Source organism: Mirounga angustirostris, unplaced genomic scaffold, assembly GCF_029215605.1.
Source record: "Mirounga angustirostris isolate CCGP_5_RB_7025 unplaced genomic scaffold, mMirAng1.0.hap1 SCAF_5, whole genome shotgun sequence".
In the NCBI taxonomy this organism is placed as follows: Eukaryota; Metazoa; Chordata; class Mammalia; order Carnivora; family Phocidae; genus Mirounga; species Mirounga angustirostris.
The window spans coordinates 142,283,455-142,308,581 of NW_026991713.1; the positions used below are offsets into that span (position 1 = coordinate 142,283,455).

Below are 25,127 nucleotides of genomic sequence, written 5' to 3' on the forward strand. Positions count from 1 at the left end.
TCTGTTCAGCCACTGAAGGCAGAAGCAGGAGAGCTGTCGGATAGTGCTTTCTGGTATTTAGCAAGATTATTATATCCCAAAGTTGGCTGATAAGAAATCTAACTAGAGACCATTTTTCTACACAAGTCTAAGCTCCCCAGAGATTTGCTGAAGAACCACCTACAGATGACCTCACTTTTTAATTTAAGACCCTAAAGCCCTAGCAGACTGGTGTCTCATATTGAGTGGAGACATCAGAAACAGAGAGTCTAGTATGACCTTTGACATTCAGAGCACAGGGTCTCAGCTGTGGATCTGCAAACAAGAAACTAGAACAAAAAGGGGGAGAGGAGTGGGAGCTGGGTTGGAGTCTCCATTTCCCTTACTCACCAGGAGTATTTTCTTGCCTCTAAATAGTGTTAAAAGCTTACAGCAGTAGCCAGCCTCTTTTTGTATATTCAGTTCCCAATTGGCTGTTCTGTAGAAAGACCACATCTTCCAGTACTACTCTCCTAAAGAGGCTTATCATTGCTCACGAGGTTTCCCAGTGATAACCCCACTTTAATCAATGCTGTACTTCTATACTATTTCTGTAAAATTAAGACCATCCTCACATCCTGATCAAAAGTCCATTAAAAACCGGTCTTGCTGACAGGTACACAATTTTGCTTTAAAGAGAAATTGTGTAATTTACAAGATTCCCTGGTTCTTAAACATTAGTAACCATTCCATTCAACATTTTGCTCCTATATTTATATGTAACAGCAGTATCTAAAGATCTATATATTGTCAAGTAGTTTGGTTAAACTCTAATAGTTTTTTTTTTAAGATTTTATTTATTTATTTAATAAATAAATAAACGGGGAGAGAGAGAGAGACAGAGACAGCGTGAGAGAGAACACAAGCAGGCAGAGTGGGAGAGGAAGAAGCAGGCTTCCGCCTGAGCAGGGAGCCCGATGCGGGGCTCAATCCCAGGACCCTGGGATCATGACCTGAGCTGAAGGCAGTCGCTTAACCAACTGAGCCACCCAGGCGCCCCTCTAATAGTTTTCTGTATGTATTTTTCTCTGGCGATCAGGAGGAAATTTTTTTTTAACCAAAATCCAACTAAAACCATAAGGACTGTACTCTATAGAGTTTGCAATCTCTGATCTGATCACAGGAATAGGAGTTTGAACTGGAAGTCCTGGGGAATCTTTCTGTTGCTTTATTACCATACACATTAAATCAGACTTGGGATAAAGCACAAAGGCAATGAAAGGGTTCTAGGATGCGTGTGCACAGGGTAGCCTCCATGATGATTATCCTCACCCACCCGTCTCAGCCTTCCTGGCTGCTTGTGGTCCTAACACAAATGCCAACACATAACAGGGTTGAAGAATGCACAACCTTCAGCATCAGAGACACCCAAGGTTAATGCCAGCTTCAGCACATTCCTATTTTTGTCTTAAGCAAGATACTGACTTTACGAGGGCTTCAGTTTCCTCGTTTATGAAACGAGGATAGCCCTTTCTCTGTCAAATTTATCCTAAAGATTAAATTAGATAATACCCCTAAAACATCTAGCATGTTCACTAAACAAGAGTTACTGTTATTCATAGAAAGGCAGGTAATGTACTTTGGTAGAGACTTAGAGGTAACTCCTTCCAGAGAGGAGCAAGTATCTTTCCCTAGATCAAGTTGGGTGCCAGGAAAGGCTACAGTCAGATTGCCAAAATTCCTTGCAAATGAGTCACAAAGGCAGTGGCATCAGAAATATGAGAATGGAACTCCAAGGATACTAATAGCCATTACGACACCAACTTGCCCATCTATTTGGGAACTTTTCACACAGGCGTAAAAGCTCCTAAACCACATCAGAAATTCACATGTGAAATATCATCTCTTACAAATGTTACATTTAGTTATAACCCAAAAAAGTATAAGACAGAGACAGATTACTTTCCTAGATACTAGATCTGCAGAACTGGCCAAAAAGAAAAAAAAAAAGAAAGAAAAAGGAAATTCTCCTTCTTCTAAAACTTACTTAGAAACCATGTAACAAAATTAAAAGAACTTCTAGCCAGACTTTCATTTTAAGGAAAACTGAATTTAAAAAAAAGTTCCATATCATTCTCTGGCTCATACAAATGGAATGTGAACAGTGACTGAGTTACTGAGTTAGAATCCTGGCTTCATTCACTAGCTGTGACATTATCCTTCTTCAGTTATAAAACAGAAATCATAGTGCCTAAAGCAAGGTTGTGATGGAGACTAAGTGACATGTGACATGGGATGCATGTAAAGTGCCTGGTACATAAAGGGTAACTGGTCCCCAGTTTGCAGTATAGATACTGAGAAGCACAGCGTTAATGAAAACTTGCTATATTTACATGGTGGTTTTCGTATGGGTTTGCTGATGAACAATGAGATGCATATTCAACCTGAAACTTTTCCCACACATGGTACATTTAAAAGGTTCCTCTCCTGTGTGGTTCTTCTGGTGGCATGCAAGCTCTGAGTCCAAAATAAAACTTTTTGCACATGTTTTGCATTTATGGGGCTTTTCCCCTCTATGAATGCTCTGATGGGAAATAAGCTCAGAGACACGAAGGAAGGTCTTCGCACACTCAGGACATTTTAAAGGTTTAAATTTTGAGAACAAAAGCATATTTTCCCCACAGTCACTGCAGTGTTCAGAGTCATCTGCATGGCCCTGCTCGGGGAGGACGAGGTGTGAGGACTGCCCGAAGCACTTCACACACTGCGTGCACTGGTACTGGGTGGCTGACGTGTGCGTTTTCTCATGCAAAGCAAGATTTGTTTTCTGCCCAAAATATTTACCGCAGTCAGTACATTCATAGGCTCTTTTGGCAGCGTGGGTTTTCTGATGCTGTGACAATCCTGGGAGCCACATAAAACCTCTCCCACATATGCCACATGTGTGGGGTTTCTCCTTTATGTGGATATTCATGTGCCGAGACAGATGTGAGTGCTGGCGGAAGCTGCTGCCGCACTCAGCACACTTGTAAGGCTTCTCGCCAGTATGGATCCTCCTGTGTGTCCTCAGGTTGGCTCTATGATTGAAAATCTTCCCACAGTCACCACATTTATACTTTTTCTCCCCTGAATGAGTTTTCTGATGCAAAACAAGGTATGAGTTATCACTGAAGCTTTCGTCACATTCAGGACACTTGTACAAATTTTTGGCTTCTTCCCCAGGAAATTCAAGAATTTCAGAAAGTGCTCCGGTTCCTAAACACTGAGACAGTTCTTGTAATGGGGTTTGGTTTTCAATGGTAACTAATAGGCTTATGAACCTTTTCTTGCAAGCAGGAGCTCCACCTGATACTTTCCTTTCTGGGTCTCCAACTCCAGTCTCAGATTTTTCTGGGTAATAGATAAGGGGCACAGTGATGGAGGAGTTTTCTGGGGCAAGTTCTTCAAATCCCGCAGACTCTAGATTTAACTGTTGAGAAATCTCAGTCTTGCCTTCCCCTCCTGTTGATAAAAACAAAACAAAGCAAAGCATAGATAACACCCTCAAGTGGTACTGGGGAAAGAACAAGCTAGTTACACAGGGACCAAGAATCTGTAGATGGCTTATCCTAGAACCCAGACACTCATACTATACAAAATCAGGCCAGCAGGCTCTACTGACTTCCCAGAGGATCTAGTTGTTAGTGATCCTGTGAGGAGGAAGCGGAAAAGACGTGTAACTATGTTAGGGTCCAGCAGGACAGGAACTAAGGGCAATCTTGGTAGATGCTGTCTACAGAAGGTTTCCAGTTAGTCTCCTGAGTCTCAAGAACTTTTCATCATTTAAGGAATCTCAAGTGACCGCTGAACAACCACAACTGGAATAGAGATTGGGATTCATATTTAAGAGAGAAAGAAAGAGAGCAAGTGAGTATTTTTCTACCTAGCAGAGAAACAATCTGGTTATTAGAAATAGTTTTATTGTCATCAGGAGAGTTCTTCAAAATTTCTTTACCTCTCCTGGAGGAAAGATCAAGGTAGAGCTGCCATGCATACAGCAGCCAAATGATAACTGGTCTCACTGCTGGGATGGCTGATAAAACTTGGGCTGCCAAAAAACATTCTTTTTTAATATTTGTCCAAATATTCTTAATTTGTAAAGCCAACATATCAATATAAAAGGGGTCTTTCCTTCCAGAGAAACAGCCCTATGACTGCCCTAGCACACTGCCTAGAAAGGATTTCTGGGCTGCAGTGCAGTGTGGTTTTGCTGTTTTGAAGAGACCAAATTCAGGGATGCCAAGATGGCTAGAATTTGACAACAAAATACTGGGGACAAGGCAGGTGCCCAGGCAGAGCTCTGGACATCTAGGTAGGGCCCCGTTAAGACTTGGGCTGAACATTAATCTGTAAGTGCACATGAAGAAACTACCCCAGACTGGGAAAAGAATCATCAAAAAGGAACACAGAGAACAATCTTCAGAGTTCACATCATACATAGTTCAATAGTTCATGTTCCTGACAGTCAAGATGGAACACACAAGGTATCAGGCAGTATCCTCAGAAAGACATTGCTTTAGCAGCAGGTCAAATGGGCCCTAGACTAAAGGCTGCTCTGAATACACCCTAACAAAACAAAAAGCAAGCCCTGAAAGGATCATACTGATCCCAAGTAACTTAAATGCAAAGTCCAAAAATATTTTTAAAAATACAACAAAATGAACATCCAACAACATAAAACTCACAATGTCCAACATCCAATCAAAAATTATCAGACATGTAAAGAAGCAGAAAAATATGACCCATAACTAGGAGCAAAATCAATTAACAGAAACAGACCCAGAAATGACACAGATGATGAAACTAGTAGCAACAATGTTAGAATAGCTATAACTATACTTCTTATGTTCAACAAGGTAGAGGGAAACATGAACATGATGAGGAGAGAGATGGAAAATATGAAACCTGAGTTACAATATAGTTCCAAGAGTCAACCCTAGTCAGAGACAAACTCTACTCAGGCATGGGAACATTTCTGCATATAGTTCCCCTTACGTGAAAATGGCATAGCACCCCCTTAAGAGTGAATCAATTTCGAATCTTTAGTAGATGACAGGAACCTATACTCATGAGGTTTTGCAAGTAAAACTGTGAATTGACTTTAATAAATATTTGGGAAGATTACTGGATACTGCCATATCTCATGCAAAATCACAGTCACTGTACTAGATAGGCTTTTTTTTGGTCTTTAAGAAATCATCTCATCCTTTGACTACTGCACTGTCGTGCAAGTTCTTGTCATATCCACATAGATCACCCAGAAAAAGGTCCCACGCCCCCATATCAACATGTGAATGAGACATGAAATCCTGTTCCTAGAACTGACTAAAGTTCCGAAATGCAGGAAAAACAACTGCCTTACCCATCAAGGCCATATCCTCGAAACACTCCTGTGTAGTGTCTCTGCTGAGGGACCTCTGGGCAGGGTGCAGACTCACATACTCCTCTTGAGAAAAATACACAGCCAGATCCTCAAACAGCATTGGCCCCTGAAACAACATGAGAGCCCATCTCAGGACAAGAGGCCCCAAGGCCACCCCCTCACTCAGTTTAGGGAGACTGAGAAGAGCTAGAAACATCAGAACCAAGGGAGGAAGGGGCTTGGTGTAAAAGGTTCCTGAGTGCTGGGGATGGTGTATAAGTGGGTTCTAAGGGTGGTGGTGGAAACTGGGAAGGACATAATTTCTGAGACAGTGGTATAAGGGCCAAGACAGTAAACTATAAGAAGTTCTAGAAGAGACTTCTAGAAAAGATGAGGGAACTCTCAGGGAGGGAAATCATTACAAACAGATGCTCTAAGGGAAAGAAAACTGAGCAGCCCAGGAAGAATCATGAAAAGGGACAGTGGTTCCAGTATTCTCCCAACATCCTTCTGCTTGATAGTCTCTCTCCTCCTTGCACATGACACTCAACTGCTAAGCTCTCATTAGAATCATATCCAGGCCTAGTCCTCCTTCCCTTAGTTTACCAGTCTTATAAACCAACAGAACCTCAACGTGATTAAGAATCACCTGGGGTTTTTGTTTCTGTGTTTATTCAAAAGGTGTGGGATGTGCCTAGAAATCTGCAAGTTTGAGCAGCATTTCAGAAAACCACTTTGAGGTACTCTGATAGCCTTCTCCAACGGGCCCTGCTCCCAGCTGGTGGTTCTGAAAGGAAGAATGTGATACGCCATTTCTCCGAAGTGCCTGGTCCCGGGAAGACAGCTTGATCAGAGGGCTATTTGGGGATCGGGAGCCCTCCCACCGAGACGGGCATTCCTAACCCTCTTCCAAAGGAAGGCAGGCAGAGGCCGGAAAGTAGCGACAGGAACTGGGACCCCGAGAAGGGACCTTATCTTACCTGGGCCCCGGTTGTTGGAAGCGTGGACGCCATCTCAGGGGGTGGGAGTGCCTTCCTCAAGTGGCCAGACTGACTTCGAGACAGATCTAGGAAGGGAGAGAATCATCCTCAAGAAGGGCCAATTTGGCTGCAAAGCCCCTCCACGGACTCCCAAGGCTTCCTCGCTTTCCCAGCCCCTTTAAAACCTGAGCCGGGGGCGCCTGGGTGGCTCAGTCGTTAGGCGTCTGCCTTCGGCTCAGGTCATGATCCCGGAGTCCTGGAATCGAGCCCCGCATCAGGCTACCTGCTCAGTGGGAAGCCTGCTTCTCCCTCTCCCACTCGCCCTGCTTGTGTTTCCTCTCTCACTATCTCTCTCTGTCAAATAAATAAAATCTTTTAAAAATAAATAAATAAATAAAACCTGAACTGAAGGTTCCTCTCCGCAGCCCAGCCTCGGAGGGGCCGACTCCTCGGCGGGCCAGGTCCCACCTACCGCTCCGAGACTAGTGATGTTAGAAAGTCTCCCGCTACCAGTGCAAAAAGAGCAGAGGGCGACGCCCAAAAGGCACTCTAGACCGAGAGCCACAGCCACTGCGGAGCTCCCACACTCCTCTACGCAGGAGCTGCCGGGAAAGCCGCCGGAACCGGCCCGCCCCCATGCGTTCAGGAAACTCTGCCCTGTGATTGGCCAGCGGTATTCCGAGGGGGGCAGTCCTTCTCGTGTGTTGACCAATCGAGTACGTTAACAGAGGACAAAAACTCGCTGGGCATGCTGGGAGATGTAGTTTTCCTTCTGTCTCTCGAAGTAAGTATTTCCGGTTCCGCTGCCTGAGTCTCCAGGGTGAGCTCCTGCCCGCTTACCTGCCGGCCGGTAACTGTGTGAAGAGGTGGGGTGACCCCGGAGCGACGTAATGTTTCAGGGAAGAAGGAAAGTAAGAAGACAGGGAGATTCCGAACCCGAAGGACTATTGGTACCGAAATGTGGGTTTGGGCGGCAGTGCTCCGTGGGCCCAAAACGTGGGTCCGGCCAGGGTGAGGTGAGTGGCCACGAGTGCAAGTCCTAGTCTTGGCCTGAGCAGTAAAGTCCGCTGTGTTTTGGGCGGACTGTGGGGCCGTGGAGTGAAAAGGGGTGTTTTCTGCGTGGATAGAATTCAGATTGGCTTCGACCAGGTTGCAAGTCCATGACCCAGTGCATTCTAGGGGCGTTGTGCCCCGCGACTGCAGCCGAGCTGAGCCAAATCAGGCTCAGAGACACAGCGGAGTCTCAAACGGGAGTAAAGCCATTGGCTTGCTTTGCGAGACGCCGTATGCCTCCTGATACCTCACATTCGACCTGTCCCATTGCCACATATTTTACACTTCACTGACACTGGGTGCGGTGGTGTAGGGATTTGGAATTTAAAATTGAGCTCGTTCTCAAGCTTTGCCACTGATTGCTTGGGTCATCTTGGCCAATATACAACTTTGCTTTCCTCAGCTGCAAAGAGTTCCAAATGCTTCTCCTCAGAGGGTAGTTTCAAATAGGTTGTCAGTTTATAAAGGTGTCAATTTACAAAGGTGAAAAAGCAAGGATGATAGGTACCTTAATAGAAAATACTGGGTAAGTCTCAATAATTATTTTCTTATTCTAGTGCCAGACATGTGCCTGTGTCTAAAAGGTTACTCAAGAAATTGTTGTATGGTTATTGAAACAGTATTATCAGAATTGACAAAATAAGTAGTGGAAACCAGTGGAATGTCAGACAGGAAAGTTTCAGTTGCAAGTAACAGAAAACCCAACAAAACTATGTTCAAAAGTAGGGCAGATACAGATTGGTTAATTCAGTGGCTCCGTGACACCATCAAGGTCTTAATGCTTCCATTTTTCTCCTCTGCCATCCTTAGCATGTTGGTGAAAGGGACACATAATACATGCAGACGTGCATTGTGCCAGATACCCATCCTAAACCAATCATTATCAAGGGTAAAAAGACTATACCTACCATAATTGGTTTTGACCAACCATGGTTCACCCCCTAGCACTGGGAGAAGGACCCAGCCTCCCCTGGCCAACTACCTGCACAAAATCAGGGCTCTGTTAGAAAAGAAAAAGAAGGGAGTAGAACAGATATCAAATCGGTAACTAAGAGCATCTGCCACAAGTGACATCTGTTAACAACAAAGATCTAGGCCTTCTGACAATGGGTCACAAAAGAAGTATCTAGAGGTGGGCGCTAGGGGGAGGAGAAAGGTGGTGAAAGGACAGGTAGAAGAATGATAAGGAAAAATTTCCCCACAGGCTAGACCAATCCAAAGCATAAATGTTGAGGAAGAGCTAACAGCCTGGTACGTGGAGGTCTAAACTGAAAGCACATTCATTATCGAATCATGGTAGTGCTGAAGTAGTCATATTCCTCCCCCCCTTCCTTGTATTTAATGCTATTCTTATGTCAAGGATATCTCATTTAGGGCTCAGATTCTCCTGATTTTGATTTTTGGCCCCTTCACCAAGAACAAGAGGCTCTTGTGGCCTTTTCCTTTGAACTTTGGTCTCATAACAAAGAAATAAACACAGTTTCCAATGACCAGAAGTGAAGCTTGTGGTATTAACTCAATGGATAACCAGAGAGAAAGAGTTATCTCTGAAATGGGAGAGGAAACTAAATCTTCCCGAGACCCTCTAACTACCAAAACTGAGCAGAGTAGATCAAGAAGGGAGCTTGAAAGATTGATCTTGCTTAAAGTAAAGAGATGAGATACAAAGTCTAAGACCAAGATTGAAAGAATAAGACTGAATTATATGCCTAACTTTGTTTTTTAAAAATCAGAGATGCTTGACTATATATCCATTATATGTTCAAGTAACAGATTTTTTTTTTTTTAAAGATTTTATTTATTTATTTGAGAGAGAGAGAGCATGAGGGGGAGAGGGTCAGAGGGAGAAGCAGAGCAAGGAGCCCGATGCGGGACTCGATCCCGGGACTCCAGGATCATGACCTGAGCCAAAGGCAGTCGCTTAACCAACTGAGCCACCCAGGCGCCCTCTCATAAATAAAATCTTAAAAAAAAAAATCTGTTAGGGCGCCTGGGTGGCTCAGTTGGTTAAGCGACTGCCTTCGGCTCAGGTCATGATCCTGGAGTCCTGGGATCGAGTCCCGCATCGGGCTCCCTGCTCGGCAGGGAGCCTGCTTCTCCCTCTGACCCTCTCCCCTCTCATGTGCTCTCTGTCTCTCTCATTCTCTCTGTCTCAAATAAATAAGTAAAATCTAAAAAAAAAAAAAAAAAAGATTTTATTTATGAGAGAGAAAGAGAGAGAGTAGGGAGAGGAGCTGAGGGAGAGGGACAAGCAGACTCCACACTGAGTGCAGAGCCAGATACAGGGCTCAGTCTCCAAAACCAAGAGTCCGACACTTAACCAACTAAGCCACCCAGGTGCCCCTCAAGTAACAGATTTTAATATTCAAAACTCACAAATCCTGGGGTGCACAGAGACTGGTTAAGATTCTCTCCCTCTGCCCCTCTCCTCCCTGCCCCCCCTCTCACTGACACACTCTCTAAAAAAAAAAAAACTCAAAAATCCTTTTGCCACAACCTTCTGACAAGCTTCTTCATTTCAGCCTTTAACATATCAATAATAATCTGTATGTATTAAAATTCTTTCTGTAGCCAAAGATCTGCTGTTTCTCTGAAGATCCCATTATCTTTCTAAAAATTAAAAATAACTTTTTATAGGAGCGTCTGGGTGGCTCAGTCAATTAAGCATTCAGCTCAGGTCATGATCCCAGGGTCCTGGGATCAAGCCGCAAGTTGGGGCTCCCTGCTTGGCAGGAGGTCTACTTCTCCCTCTCTCTCTGCCCATTGCCCCCCTCATGCTCTCTCGCTATCTCTCAGTCTCAAATAAATAAATGAAATCTTTTTAAAAAATAACTTTTTATTATTAGAAAAGCAGTATATATGCGTTTTAGAAAGTTAGAAAATACAGATAAGAAAAAACCAGAAAATAAGAGCACTACATTCTTATCATTCAGAGATTACCAATGTTCTCTTTTAAGTATAGATATTTTCCCTGGTAATTTTAAACATAATTTCCAGAACAAATTGCTTTCTACGTTTGGCGGTTTTTTTTTTTTAAAGATTTTATTTATTTATTTGAAAGAGAGAGACACAGCGAGAGAGAGAACACAAGTAGGGGGAGTGGAGGGAGAAGCAGGCCTCCCGCGGAGCAGGGAGCCCGATGCGGGGCTCGATCCCAGGACCCTGGGATCATGACCTGAGCCGAAGGCAGACGCTTAACCGACTGAGCCACCCAGGCGCCCCTACGTTTGGTGTTTTTAACATTCACAGACAGTACTGTTTTTCAGGGTCCGTTACTTAAAAATAAGTATGTCTCTGGTTCCTACAGCCTTTGTATCCTTCGTGAGATGTAAATACCAATGAGAAATTGGCAGGGCCATATCAGGATGTACCAGAAGAGTACAGATAAGCAAGATTAGTTTTTTCTCCCAACTTCAGCAAGAGGCTTTTCTCGCAGGAATTCAGAATGCCTGACTGGGCAGTTAGGAACCCCGGCTCACTAGTATCCAGTCTCTAATGAAGGGAATGATGGTTACTGGTCATGCCTGCAGGACCTGCTGTCACAGCAAGAGGCTCTCACGACTTTGAAGCTAGGATTACCTCTACCTGGGCAGGAATTCCTTCATCAGAAAGAGACTCAAAAAAGAGAGAAAGAGTGGAAGGGGGGAGGAAGGAGGAAAGAAGGAGAAAGGAAGGAGGAAGGGGGCTAAGGGCTCTAAGTTGTGCCTCCAATACATTAATCCTGTGACCAGAAAGTGGTTTTGCTCTGTGTTGACTCTAACAGAATTTTCTCAGTCACTGAGGCTAGAAATGCTTGCAAAGGAAGATTCTGGACCTACTGATACTGACTGATTCTTGCAAATAGAAACTGTAAGCAGAGATTTCTGGAGGATGATAAGATCTACAGAGCATACAGGTTGGGCACAGTGAGGATGGAGAAGGAACAATGGGTTGGAGAGTAGACGAGAAGACAACATGCTTAGACAATTTCCCCCCAAAGGATCCTTCAGATTAAGCTTTCTGAGATCAGGGGTTTAACTGTCTGAGACACTTGGCCCAGGAGTGCACAGAAACAGCATGGCGTGGCCAGGAGGGACATGATGGCCTGGCCTCTTTCTCCCCTGCAGCAGACGGAAAGGCCGTACCTGGAGGAGTGAGGCACAGAGCCAGCTGGAGTTGGGAGAAGAGTTGCAGAGAGTGAGTCAAAGCCTGCTGTGTCCTGCTGTGGATGATGCGCTCACAGAGGAAACCTACTTGAATGAAACCCATTTTATTAGTCAATATTTTTAAAAGATTTTTAAAAATTTATTTATTTGAGAGAGAGAGCGCGCACAAGCAGGGGGCAGGTGGGAGAGGGAGAAGCAGGCTCCCCGTCGAGCAGTGAGCCAGACAACATGGGGCTCAGTCCCAGGACCCTGGGATCACGACCTGAGCCCAACGCAGACACTTAACCGGATGAGCCACCCAGGCGCCCTATAAGGAGTTTTTAAATAATATGGGGAAATGCTAACATTAAAAATTTTTAAGGGAAAAATACAAAACTGTATGCAAAATACTATCATTATTAAAAATGTACTGAAGAGGGGCGAATGTTAAGTGATCATCTTGGGTTGGTGAGCAAATGGTAATTTTTTTCTTCTTTATGCTCTTCTATATTTTTCTTATTACAGTGAGTAGGTGTTTCTTCCAAAACTAGTCTGGAGTTGGACTGTGTGGCTTGAAATTGCTCTTAACAGCTCTAACATCTTGGATTCATTATTTGTCCTCTTGAAGCCTCAGTTTCCATAGCTGCAAAAGAGGAACAATGAGTGTAAATACCTCAGGTCCTTCCTCATGTCGTTGTTAGGATGATTAAATGAGATACTATGTGACACAACACTCTAACATACAAGAAGTGCTCAAAAGCGATCAGACACATCAACATAGTCCACATAGAGCTTCCTGCAATGATATGTTTCCCAAGAACTTGAAAGAAGGGGAATAAGGCTGAATGCTGAGAATTAAGCTGAGAAAATTGAGATGAAATCAATTTCTTCAGAAATAACAAGTAACAGGGCACCTGGGTGGCTCAGTCGTTAAGCGTCTGCCTTCAGCTCAGGTCATGGTCCCAGGGTCCTGGGATCGAGCCCCGCATCCGGCTCCCTGCTTGATGGGAAGCCTGCTTCTCCTCTTCCTCTTCCCCTGCTTATGTTCCCTCTCTCGCCGTGTCTCTCTCTCTGTGAAATAGAATCTTTAAAAAAAAAAAGAAGTAACTTTAAGCAAAGCCTGGAAAGCTCATCAAGTTGTGATCTGTGGGTCTGAAAAGGAATGTGTTTACCAGAGGGGCCTAGTCTGAGTGGAACCAAGAGGAAGAAGAGTCAGCAAGAGTCTGGCACCCTCCTAGTGCTGCTCAGGCAAAGGAATGTTGAATGAATGGGACAAGCATTCATGACACTGTAGAAGGGTCTGCTGTGTTGGACCAGGGCTTGAGTAAAAGATCTCCCTTAAGACTCTGTTCCCTTCTTCATACCCCCTGCTCACCAAGAACTTCCTGATTAGTGATCTAGCTTCCTAGGAACCCTAATAGAGAAAGAGGTATCTGGAACAGGACTAGGAGTATTCCAGTGACCCTTAACCATAAACAGGTAAGCCAGAATTTGGCTTAAGCCTCAGCTTTTGTGAGTCTGAGCAGTAAGCCCAGTCTCAGGGTGTACTGACAATATAACTGGAGAACCATACCCTCCCAATATGCTGGCCTGACACTCCGAGACCAGGCCAAGTGGCCACGTGGTTATCCTGTGCTCCCTCTATCTTGGTTTTATTGCAGCAAGCAGGATCATCCTTGGTGACCCAATATATACACTTATAGCATTTTACACCAAAAGGGAATTTCTTTAGAAGCAAAATATTTGGTTCTTGGTTGTAGTGGCTTTGATCCATGAAAATGTTAATAAACCCTTCAGGACCACGAATCAGAATAATCTCCCCCACCTCAAGCCAGTCTCATAGAGCCTTTTCCTCTCCTGGGAGTGCTCCCAGAGTGGTCCAGAGCCCTCTCAGGCCAGGCAGATGCTGGTCAACCATTTACAGTGCTTGTATGAAGTGGCTCGTTCATGGTCTGTTTCTGGGACCCTGGAAAAGTGTTTTCAGGGTCTTCCTAGAAAGCCTGCCTTTTGAAACCCAGCTGTCCCCCTGGGTGAGTCAGGAAAGTGTAGGCATCATGGTCTGTAAAATGGGGTCAACCATACCTACTTCTCAGAGTTGTTGGGAAGTATACAAGGTCCCTCAGGAAGGGCTGTGACGCAGGGCATAACATATGGCAGACACTTAGCAAATACGTGTTCACTCATAGTCCGTTCTAAAATTCCCATTGTCCTGTGTAAGTGCCTCTTATCAGGCCATCTTGTAATCATACATCTGCTCAAAGGCAGAGAATACATCTCAGTCACCATTTGTACCCACAGCCCATGGCATAGTGGCCAGCTCTCTTGAAGAGAGGGAAGAAGGAAGGAACAAAAGCCTGTATCTAAGCTCAACCCTCACCTCACTCACACTTGCTTTTTATTGGTGAAAATATCATATTGCTTATGCGCATAAATAAGATCTACGAGAGGATACCAGGATCCTGGCGATAGTGGTTATCTGGAGAACTCTGGCACTCAGAGTCAGAAAAAGGAAAACTTACTTTTCACCATATCTCCTTTTGCTGTGTTTCTGAAAATTGGCCATGGGCAAGCATACTTCTAAAAAAAAGTTTGTTAGGGACATCTGAGTCTTTATCTTAGCTCAGGTCTTGATCTCAGGGTCATGAGTTCAAGCCCCACGTTGGGCTCCACACTGGGTATGGAGGCTGATGTGGGAAACAAAGGCAAAAGAGGAAACTTAGATTTCCTTGCTGCTTACAGCCCACTGACAAGGCCTTGAAAAAGGCAGAATGACCTTCCTCTGCCTCGATGTTGACACCTCGGTAAGGGCAAAAGGCAATCTTAGCCTGGCCTCCCCCCACCCACCCCCCAGGAGCCTGTAAGTCTACTTTGACATATAAAAATTCCTTGGAAACTTCCTTTATCTCTGCCCACCAAGATATAGGTTAGCAGTCATCCTCCAAGCATATGGCCCACTGATATACATCTGAAGGGTCTCATGACTGAGTTTTTATTGGACAGTAATAAATGACCTTTTCCTAACAATAGCTAGCCTCCTCAGGGTCATGGAAACCTTGTTTCCAAAATACGTTGGAGGCTTCTGCTGTCCCTAACCCCCTCTCAACTTGAAAGTATATAATCGGCCACTCCTCGTGACCCAAGTGCAGATCTTTCTGCCTATAGGTCCTGTCCCTGTGCTTTAATAAAACCACCTTTTTGCCCCAAAGCCATCTCAAGAATTCTTTCTTGGCTGTTGGCTCTGAACCCCACCACTTCAAACCACATCAGAACTTACTTAAAAAGAAAATTAAAAGTTTGTGTTAGAAAATCCCCCACGCCCCAGTTAAGCCCAAACAAAAATATCATGTTGGACACATCTGTAAAAATCATATATAGAAGAAATATAAGTGGTTAATAAAAATAGGGAAAAGTGATCAAACTTACCAAGAAATACACATTAAAATTATGAGATCTTTTCACCCAGATGCAGAGAGGTAAGGAATAATAATACCCCATGTTGGGCACCTGGGTGGCTCAGTCGGTTAGGCGTCTGCCTTCAGCTCAGGTCATGATCCCAGGGTCCTGGGATCGAGTCCCACATCAGGCTCCCTCCTCTGCCGGGAGGCTGCTTCTTCCTCTGCCTCTCTCTCTCTCTCTGTCTCTCATGAATAAATAAATAGAATCTTTTAAAAATTAAAAAATAATAATACCCCATGTTGGTGAGGATATGTGCGACAGAAGCTTTCTCACTCTTGGTGTCAGAATAAACTAGTAAAAACTTTTGGGCAGAGGTTTGTTTCCAAATTGAAATGTGGTCAATTAAAAATAATTTTGGGGGCACCTGGGTGGCTCAGTCGGTTTAGTGTCCGACTCTTGGTTTCAGCTCAGGTCATGATCTCGGGGTCGTGGGATTGAGCCCCACATTGGGAGTCTCCTTGGGATTCTCTCTCTCCCTCTGCCCCTCCCCCAGCTCTCTCTTTCTAAATAAATAAATCTTTAAAAAAATTTTTTAACCAACATTCTAGGAATTGTTCCCTAAAAAAAATAATCTGAAATGTGTGCAGGTTTCTCTACAAAGTTGTTAGTTGCAATGCTGTTTATAACCTGAATGTGTGGGTATTGCAGGGGAAACCTTGATTGCCAGCCCCTGCTATCCTCCTCCCCAACCCTAGTCCATTGTTGACAGAGTAGTGAGTAGGGCCCTAGATAAGTGGTATCACCCATGCTTGGAATAAAAGAGTAGTACCCAACTTTGTTCCTCTATGGGCCAGATGAGACCCCAGGGACCAGAAGGGAGAGGTGAAAATTTAAATGCCTTAATTTCTGGAGAGATCTTGGCCTTGGAGATTCATTAAATCGTGAGTATATTTTACTTCCAAAATTAGCAGAGTAATTAAGCCAGGGCTTGGGAAGGGCAGAGGCAGCCCATGTCGATGGTGGCTTGCTGCTCGCCCTGGCCCAGAGAAGCCTGGTTACCTCCCTGTCTCCAAGGCTGGGAGAGGGTTCTGCATCTGAGGAGGCAGGAATTGAGGGTTTCCCTTCAAGTGCTCCCTGGAGTACTGCCTCTGCTTGGCAGCTTGGAATGCGGCTAAGCTACAGGAGTAGAGATTGCTGGCTCTCCTCGAGAGTAGTGCCTCTAGGTTTCTCCCTGCTTGACCCATGGCCATGAGTAGGCAAGAGAAAAATAACAGTACAGCAGAAGAGGCCTTGCAGCCAGAGGGAGGAGGAGCAGACAGAATGCTCAGAACAGGCAGCTCCTGATGAAACAGAACTGGAGGAGACTGATGACCACACTACCCAAATCACTGAGCCAAGAGACAAGGGGCTGACCTTATTTCTTATCTATATACCAGAGCCTTGGATTTATTTATTTTTTATCTGTCAGAGAGAGCACACAATCACAAGCAGGGAGAGCGGCAGGCAGAGGGAGAAGCAGGCTCCCCATTGAGCAAGGAGCCCGATGTGGGACTCAATCCCAGGACCCTGGGATCATGACGTGAGCTGAAGGCAGATGCTTAACCGATTGAGTCACCCAGGCGCCCCAAGGGGCTGACCTTAATTGATTAAACCAATTAGGGACCATTTTGCGGGTGGAATGGTTTTTGTTTTTTTTTTTTTTTTTTTTCCCAGAGGACAACTACCTTGAATAACCCTTGTAGTAACATGTAGTAAGATGTGGTACCTCCTTGTCCTGAGGATAAAAGAGATCCTGTTAGAAGCTTAACACAGCCCTTGGCAAGTAATAAGCCCTTGGGAGAATATTTTCTCATTTGTGTTTAAAAACAGTGTTTTTAAAGTTTGGATGTATATGCCCTTCTCAGTTTTGACAGTTCATCTTTAAGTACTGTGCATAGAACCCTGGAAACAACAATGTTATACCTCTGTCATCACATAGGGAGGGCTTCTCAAACTTTAATATTTCAGTGTTTCAAACTTCCAATGTTTTAAGGCTTCTCAAACTATAAATCAACTAGGGATCCTGTTAAACATAGGTTCTTAGTTGAATGCAAATTCTGATTCAATCTGGCTGAGGCCTGAGGTTCCATATTTTTAACAAGCTTCCAGGGATGCTGATGCTGCTGGACCACAGACCACACTTTAAGTAGCAAGGAGATAGGTAGGGTTTCACTTCTCCCGTGTTACTGAAGGGGTTTATCACTGCATCCATTTTCCATGGACAGGAACACAGGGAAAGGGGAGAAAGAGGAGGAGGAAAGCAAGCAACTTCCTTTTTTTAAACCTCATCTCTTTATTTAAAAAAAATTCAAACCTGGGACGCCTGAGTGGCTCAGTTGGTTAAACGTCTGCCTTCAGCTCAAGTCATGATACCAGGGTCCTGGGATCAAGTCCCCCATCGGGCTCCTTGCTTAGTGGGGAGCCTGCTTCTCCCTCTGCCTGCCGCTCCCCCTGTCTCTGTCTCACACAAATAAAAATTTTTTTTAATTCAAACCTGAATATTTGAAAGAATAATGCAGCAAACACCTACGTACCTGCCAACTCAGCTCCATCAATTGGTAACATTTACACAAATTGCTTTTAAGGACATGACATGGTAATAAGTTTGGCATACAGCCTCACCTTGCTGCAAGGGAGGCTGAGAAATACAAGCCTACCTTGACAGCTATTTGCTTGCTGTAGGGGGTGGGGTTCTGTTAATACAAGAAGATGTGATAAAGCAGTTATTGGAGAAGGAGAAGAAAGACTTGTGGGACAATAGACAGTAGGTAGCAGTTAGCCACCTCTGACACATTGACCCCTTAAATCTTATAACCAGTTGTTCTCTTGGAAGTGGATTCTGGAAAGATCAGAGCTGAAGTTTCAGCCCATCTCTAGAAAGTATATAGGACCTCAAAGTGCATTTTACACACCCACCTTACCACACCCTGTTTGGCCCTCATTTATCTTGCTGTACTGTATGGATCTTTCTAATCAATCTTAAATCTTTTTTTTTTTTGCAACAAATTTAATTTATAAATAATTTAATAATGACACACTAAATATAATTGTGTGAAGTCCTCAAAATGTTCTGAATGGGCCCAAACACAGTTCACCACAGCATCTTTGCTTTCAATAGCATGTTTGCGGTCCTTAAACATGTAACAGTGCAGAGGTGTAAAGAGTATTATATCAATTTTCATTTTGTTCAAGTGTTATTTTCAGCTTTCTTAAAAAAACAGGAACTTACAGAAACTGTTACAAAAAGGAAATATAAATATGGGTTGCTTTATATAAATCAAGATTCCATCAGCCTCTACACATCATACTATGTAGACAACAATAGATTATTCCTTCTTGTTTTATATTGTCTTGTTACCTCTCTCTTTTTTTTTTTTTTTTTTTTTTGAGAGAGCACACAAGCGAGGGGTGAGGGGTGGAGGAGGGGGCAGAGGGAGAGGGAGAAGCAGGCTCCTGGCTGAGCAGGGCGAGGGAAGTGGGAAGTGGGGCTGGATGGCAGGATCCTGGGATCATGAAGGCAGACACTTAACAGACTGAGACACCCAGGCGCCCCGTATTACTCTTGATCTATTTATACCAGTTACTTTAAAAACTTCTCACCTCTTTACTTTTTCCTTTTCAAAATGTTAAAAAAAATATGCTTTTAACTTTTCTAAGATAGTGTTATTTTATTTAGACTTTTGACCTGTGATAACGTTTATTCTCTTGGATATGAATGAAATCCTTTTAGGGTGGATTATTCTAGCCTTTGGCTGTAAGCAGGTCCTTCTTATTCCACCCTTTGGCTATGTGGACCACTTTTATTTGAAGGCAAAGAATAAATTCCTGCTTTAAAGTTACTATCAGATGTTGCTCAACTCGGGTTCCCTACCAACAGAACTTGAGTTCGATCTTGTGATACAGACCCTCCTGCACCTTGAGTGCGACCGACCCCTACCCTTTGGCACGGCGACAGCCCTCCACAGCCTTTGTGCGTAGACGGACTGGCTGTCGTGGACGCGGCCTACGCTTCCCCGGCTCGACGCGCCGCCGGGCGCCGGGGATGGAAAAGCCCGAGCCCCAAGCCCAAGCGAGGGGAGCGTCAGCCCAGGCAAGACTGGAGAACAGGGAGCAATCCCTGTCTCGGGAGCCCCCCCGCTCTGCGTGTGGGGCACTCAGCCGGGCCCAGAAGGCACCAACCGGCCGGCTTCCACCGGCGGGGGGCAGGAGGGGGCGCCGGGGTCGTCTACGTCCGCCAGCGCAGAAGCGCTCGGCCGGCGGCCTGCCTCGTCCGCGCCTCCGCCCGCCACCGGGCCTCACCCGAGACCCGCCCGCTCGTAAGATGGCGGCGGCGGCGGTGGCGTCCCACGTGGGGGCCGGCGGCCAATGGGCTTCCGGCCTGCGCCGCCGGCCCGGCGCGGGAGGCGGAAGTGCCGCGGGCCGCCGCCTCCGTCCCGGCTGCGGCCCCTGCCGGTTACATAACTCGTTTCGGGCTCCGCGCGGCCGCACTTCTTGGCTGCCTGCGACTCCAGGATGCTCTGAGCCCCACGACGGCGTCCGCTGCCGCCGGCTCCCGTCCGAGGTGAGGCTCCCCCGGCTCCGGCCTGCGGTGGGGCAGGGGTCTTGAGGGAGGAGGGAGCCGCCCGGACCCGGGCCGGAAGGGAGAGGCGGGGCCCGAGTCGGCCGCGGCGGGGCGCGACCCACGCTTCTAGGTGCCCAGACGTGTACGCGGGGTGACGAGGGGGCCGCGGAGCTCGCGCTGGCGGAGGCTGAGGAGGGCCCGCGGGGCGTCCGCGGGGTGAGGACGGACGCGCTTCCCAGAGCCGCCCCTCCCCCCCGCGCCCCCTTTGCCTGGGTGCCTCCCGGCCAGGCCCCAAGACGAGTTAGTGGGAGGAAATTTGGGACCAGAGGTCAGGCTGCCCCTCGTTTCCCTCCCGGTCTCCCTCCTGCTGAAGGGCCTGGCCTTTTCGCAGGTCAGCGGTTCGCCTGGCCTTGCCTTTGCTTTGGTACTTGTTGCGCGGATTGTAGTTATTTGCCGACTTGTTTGCCCTCCTGTGAACTCCGAAAGCCTGGGGTTCTGTCTTCGTTGTCTCCGACTCTTTCGTCCTCAGCTGTACCTTTTGGTTTTAAGATGCGTCAATTTCTTACGTTTTTGATAATTTACAGATTGGCCATGCAGACCCTACGACAGCTCTGACCTCCTCCACCAGATCGGGCACTTCTCAGGGAAGACTGGGAGCCTGTAGCTCCTGTGGTGACGTGTCCCCGTGGGAAAATTGTGAGGGAGACTGTGGGTCTTCTCTGGACCACTGACAACACATATCTGTGTGCCCTGCGGGTGCCGGAGCTCAGGACCAGGAGTTATTCTGCAGTAAACGTGGGCATTGGCAGCTTCATTGATCTGTTTCACTCTGCCAAGTCCTGAGCCATAAGATTTTGTTACTCAGTTGTCCTGATGGAAAAGGATAGCAGCCCCACACAGTAGCTCCCTGTGGCGCCCGGGTGGTTGGTAATTGGAGTGTCAGAACTGGAGAGAACATTGCTGGTTGCAGAAGTGTCACCAGAGGACTGAAGGCAGAAAGCCTCTAGTTAGTGATTAACTGAGTGATCCAGGAAAGATAGGTGACTCCAGGTCATCTAAAAAAATACCACAATTCCTATGACATCTTGTGATGTAGAGATAAGTGTGAGAAGTTATTTGGCCCGCGAGGCAGGAAGGAGAGGAGTCTTGAGCATCACTGAATTAAAAGGGGCTGGAACAAAAACAAATTTTGTCTCTCACGAAAATCTCTGAATTGCCTTGAGTTTGGAGAAGAAGGGAGTAAACACTAGAAGAAACTCAGGGATGGCTGAAATATAAGTCCCGGTCATCTTTCCAAATGGACAGATAAGTCATGGCAGTGCGCATAGGTCTTCAAGCCATTTAGGATTTGTACCCGTCAGAAGCAGTGTGCAGCTCGGCCCTGGAGAGTGCAGTGTGCCTGAGCTCCTTCTCCGTTGGGCCACAGTTGGCTGCAGTTCCCTCTCACTGAGCTTGCAGAAATGCTGGGATTCTATGAAGACAGTTAAAACCTGTACAAAACAAAGTCAAGGCATGGTGTGGCGTTGACAGGCCAGAATAAAAAGTACAGGCATGTTTTTAAAAGGTCTTTGTGTAGCTTTTGCCTCTCTGTAACTTGCAGTGACTTTGTCATCTGTTTATTTTAACCACACCCACTCACAGACTTCAGATATGACTTGAAGTTGCTTAGTAACAGCATGCCTCAGTCTGGGATGGAAGAAAATTCCTGGATGGTAGGAGATTTGAGAGATAAAAGATACTTACACCTGAACCGGGGTGATGCTGTCATTGCTGACTGGGTACTCGGCTCCAAGACTGTCTGAGCATCAGGAGACTATTAGCAGCATTTTGGTTTCTAGCAACCTGACGTGTGTTTAGACCAGATGGACACAGCATCCTTACACCCAGCTGCCCCAGGTAACACAGTGTAGAGAAGAATCCTCAGAGCTCTGAATTTAGGCTGGCACACGTCTTTGTCCTGCTGAAATAGCCCAGAGGTCTCAGCTGTTTGTGACAGCTCTCCTACCTGAATAGAGAGCTGGCTGCCTATCAGGCATTGTCTTTTCTTAAATGGTTGCTCCTCCGTGTCTAAGTTTTTTCTCCATTATCTTCCCTTGACATCTCTTTCTGGAAGGAATCCACAAAGCCCTCGTGGTTTTTCCATTTCTGTTCCTTGTGTGCAGAAAGCAAGCTTGGGGTGTAGACCCCATGTCAAAGCTGGTCTTGCTTATGTCTGTGTGCATTGCTTTCAAATAAATACTGATCTGCAAAATAATGCTGGACCTCATGGGTCTCTTTCTGGCTAAGTTCATATGCTGATTTTTTCCCCCCAGGAAGTATTTGTGTCTTTGATAACATCACGATCAACCCTCCTTCCCTAAATATCATTCTTTTTTAGCACTAAGAGTCCATTTACGGGCAAAGCTCCTCTGATAGGAGCTAGCTGGCAGGCCAGTTCTGGGTTAGCTGATTAAAGAGAGACCCATGCATCGGAAAACCCAGTGAGCAAATGGTAGGTTAGTGTTCTCCTGTGAACCTTAAGGCATTTGCTCAGTTCTCATGGAATAATAGGAAGGACGTCTGGACAGGGAGCCAGGGCTTTCTGCGGGAGGTGGTTTGGGGTCCAGGTCAACAGTTGAACCAGTGTTCCCTGGAGCCTGAGTGCCCCACTGCGGAGGCCCGCATGCATGCGACAGTCGGTGGTCACAGCACTGAGCTGAGCTAGATGGTCAGGTAGAGGAGTAACAGCCCATGAGGGCTGGTCCTTTGTTTGTCCTGTCTACATCTCAGACTCCCCATCTCTTCACCTGAGATCAACTTCCTGCTCAGGTAGGGCCTGTGTGGCAGGAAGGGGGCGAAAGTACCTATGAATGTGACAGTGTAGAGATTTTTAAATGTCTCTTCAAATTGTAAGAATGATTACCCATTTTGCCCCTAAATGGACTCTTAGTGCCAACTTTTACTCCATGGCCTTGGAATAGCATGGCATTTTGTCTACTGATGCAAGAAATAAACCTAAAGACAGATTGATAGTCGTAAAGAAGCAAAGAGGAGGTGCTTGTGGAAGGGGACACAGAACAGCTGTCTGAGAAAGTCTCTGTTCAGTTTGCTTCCATAGGAACACCAGAGAAACATATTTTGTCATCTTTAATAAACCGCATTAAAAAAAAATCCTTCCAGTTCTATTTCTTGAATAGTTACTGTTGTTAAAAATCAGATTGCTTTCCTCTTTTTTTATTTCCTGAATTCCTGAAATATGATCTATTTGGGCAGTGAAGTATTGAAATTTGAGCCCATGTTGAAAATGACCGAAAAGAAAGCAGTTTCATTGTATAAAACAGCCTGTGGGTAATTGTCCCTTAGGTACTAAAAAGAATTCTTTTTTTTTTTTTTTAAAGATTTTATTTATTTATTTGAAAGAGAGAATGAGAGACAGAGAGCATGAGAGGGAGGAGCGTCAGAGGGAGAAGCAGACTCCCTGCCGAGCAGAGAGCCTGATGCAGGACTCGATCCCGGGACTTCAGGATCATGACCTGAGCCGAAGGCAGTCGCTTAACCAACTGAGCCACCCAGGCGCCCCCTAAAAAGAATTCTTATCTGGAAAATGTTGACACAATATTTACACCTTTTCTGTAGTGTTCATGGGAGTGCTGCTGAGTACTTGCTTCAATTTTGTTTCTTTTTCAAACCACTCCTTCTCTCTTTAAACTCTGCAGAAGGGCTTGCTGGTTCAGAGAGTTGCTACTCTTTCTATTCTTAGTTTCAGATTACTTTGTTTCTCCTCTGGCCATCCATTTTTAACAACTTCATTGAAGTGTGCCAACAGAAAAAAAGTACACTGCTTGACAAATGGTCATGGGATGAGAGTACCTCTATACCCACCACCCCAAAGACCCTTCAGCCCCTTACCAACCAAGCCCTCTCCTATTTAAAAACAACAACAAATCATTAAGATTTTATTTATTTGAGAGAGAGAGAGCTGAGAGGGAGCTGAGCGAGAGAGAGCATGAGCAGGGGTGGAGGGGCAGAGGGAGAAGGAGAAGCAGGCTCCCTGCTGGGCAGGGAGCCCAACGCTTGCTGGTTCCCAGGACCCTGGGATCATGACCTGAGCCGAGGGCAGACGCTTAACTGACTGAGCCACCCAGGTGCCCCCCAAAAATCATTTTCTCGTAGGAAACACCAGCAACATTAACAGTCATTTTACTGGGGATGGGGTGAATAGGGGAATCTTTTTTTTTTTTTTTTGAATAGGGGAATCTTAGTTTTGCTTTATATTGCATGTGACTGACTTTACTGTGAACATGTGTTCATAGTAAAACAAAAAAGTTTGCAAGAGCATTTCCCTCCTTCAAGAAGAGGGAAATGTTTTTATCTTATTTTAATTTAATTTAATTTTAAGTAATCTCTACACCCCACATGGGGCTCAGACTGACGACCCAGAGATTAAGAATCGCATGCTCTGGGGCGCCTGGGTGGCTCAGTCGTTAAGCATCTGCCTTCCGCTCAGGTCATGATCCCAGGGTCCTGGGATCGAGCCCCGCATCGGGCTCCCTGCTTGGCGGGAAGCCTGCTTCTCCCTCTCTCACTCCCCCTGCTTGTGTTCCTGCTGTTGCTATCTCTCTCTGTCAAATAAATAAATAAAATCTTTTAAAAAATTAAAAAATAAAAAACAAAAAAATTTAAAAAAAAAGAATCGCATGCTCTTTGGACTGAGCCACAGGAGCACTGGGAATGTTTTTTTTAAACCTTTTTAAAAATGGTCATCTAAAACTTGTAAATATTTTAAATTGGCTTTTGTAAAGCCACTTAAAGTGTTGTTTAATAATTACACAGGAGCCCTTTACAATATGTTTACAAGTCTGTTTATCGTCCTTATCCACAACTACGTCCTTTTGCTTCATTACAACTTTGAATCTGTGTTTAGAACATTTATTTCTGGTACCCGTGCACAAAATGCCATGCTATTCCAGGGGTCTGGGATTTGAAAGCACTATGAGAGACTGTTTGGGGGCAAATGGGTAATCATTCTACTTATAATTTGAAGAGACACTGTAAAACTTCCAAGTTGTTGCTAATTAAAAACAGCCCATGAGATAATTTTCATAAAAATGTATTCATAATTTTCTCATACCACCTGAAAGTCTTTTCTTTTCTTCTGAAAACGAAAACAACTCAAGCTCATTTTTAAAAAAATAAATAAATAATACAGAAAGGAGTGGTGAACACAGACATCTGTGTAATTCCAGAGGCAAATGCTGACAGGAGGTTGAATTACTTTTTAAAAATAATAAGTTAGGGCGCCTGGGTGGCTCAGTTGGTTAAGCGACTGCCCTCGGCTCAGGTCATGATCCTGGAGTCCCGGGATCGAGTCCCACATGGGGCTCCCTGCTCAGCGGGGGGTCTGCTTCCCCCTCTGCCCTCTTCCCTCTCGTGCTCTCTGTCTCTCATTTTCTCTCTCTCTCAAATAAATAAATAAAATCTTTAAAAAAATAATAATAAGTTAACCTCATGATCAAGTGTTAATTTATACCAAATTTGACCCACTTTCATAATTAACATCTCTTTGATTCCGAAGGATCTTAAACGCAAAGCCAGAGAAACGGAGATTAAAAACCCGTCAAACAACAAAACCTCAC

The 25,127-nt window shown here is 45.3% G+C and overlaps 2 protein-coding genes across 11 annotated transcripts in view; one reads left to right on the forward strand and one right to left on the reverse strand.

Moving 5' to 3' along the window:
• Positions 1-1,160: 1,160 nt before the first annotated feature.
• On the reverse strand, positions 1,161-6,951 carry ZNF597 (zinc finger protein 597). Of its 4 annotated transcripts, none has more exons than XM_045874852.3 (4): positions 6,740-6,951; positions 6,340-6,425; positions 5,360-5,486; positions 1,161-3,459 (listed from the first exon to the last, which is right to left on the reverse strand). In XM_045874852.3, exons 2-4 carry the CDS (start codon positions 6,370-6,372, stop codon positions 2,348-2,350), a joined length of 1,272 nt encoding a protein of 423 aa, XP_045730808.1. In that variant the 5' UTR covers positions 6,373-6,425; positions 6,740-6,951; the 3' UTR covers positions 1,161-2,347. The 4 variants fall into 4 exon arrangements, 3 of the variants coding, with proteins under 3 accessions (XP_045730808.1, XP_045730809.1, XP_045730810.1); XM_045874853.3 differs by having other exon boundaries at positions 6,812-6,947; XM_045874854.3 differs by lacking the exon at positions 6,740-6,951 and adding an exon at positions 6,525-6,716.
• A 197-nt stretch (positions 6,952-7,148) lies between these two features.
• The window catches only part of LOC123844405 (clusterin-associated protein 1), an 85,829-nt gene continuing 67,850 nt past the window's right edge, over positions 7,149-25,127 (forward strand). For 2 of the 7 annotated variants that reach the window (XR_010411797.1, XM_064592447.1), the window contains exon 1: positions 19,374-19,512. The gene's annotated coding sequence lies outside the window, so the exon portion shown is untranslated. Of the gene's footprint in view, positions 7,356-19,336; positions 19,513-25,127 lie in introns of those variants that run through there. The other 5 variants (XR_010411800.1, XR_010411799.1, XR_010411803.1 and 2 more) reach the window with 5 other exon arrangements.

Coding starts and splice junctions, on each gene's coding strand:
- ZNF597 (XM_045874852.3), bottom strand. CDS start 6,372: ATGGCGTCCACGCTTCCAACAACCGGGGCCCAG. Junction 5,487..6,339: donor TTCCAACAACCGGGGCCCAG/GTAAGATAAGGT, acceptor ATGTTGTTTCAG/GGGCCAATGCTGTTTGAGGA. Junction 3,460..5,359: donor CGAGGATATGGCCTTGATGG/GTAAGGCAGTTG, acceptor TTTTATCAACAG/GAGGGGAAGGCAAGACTGAG.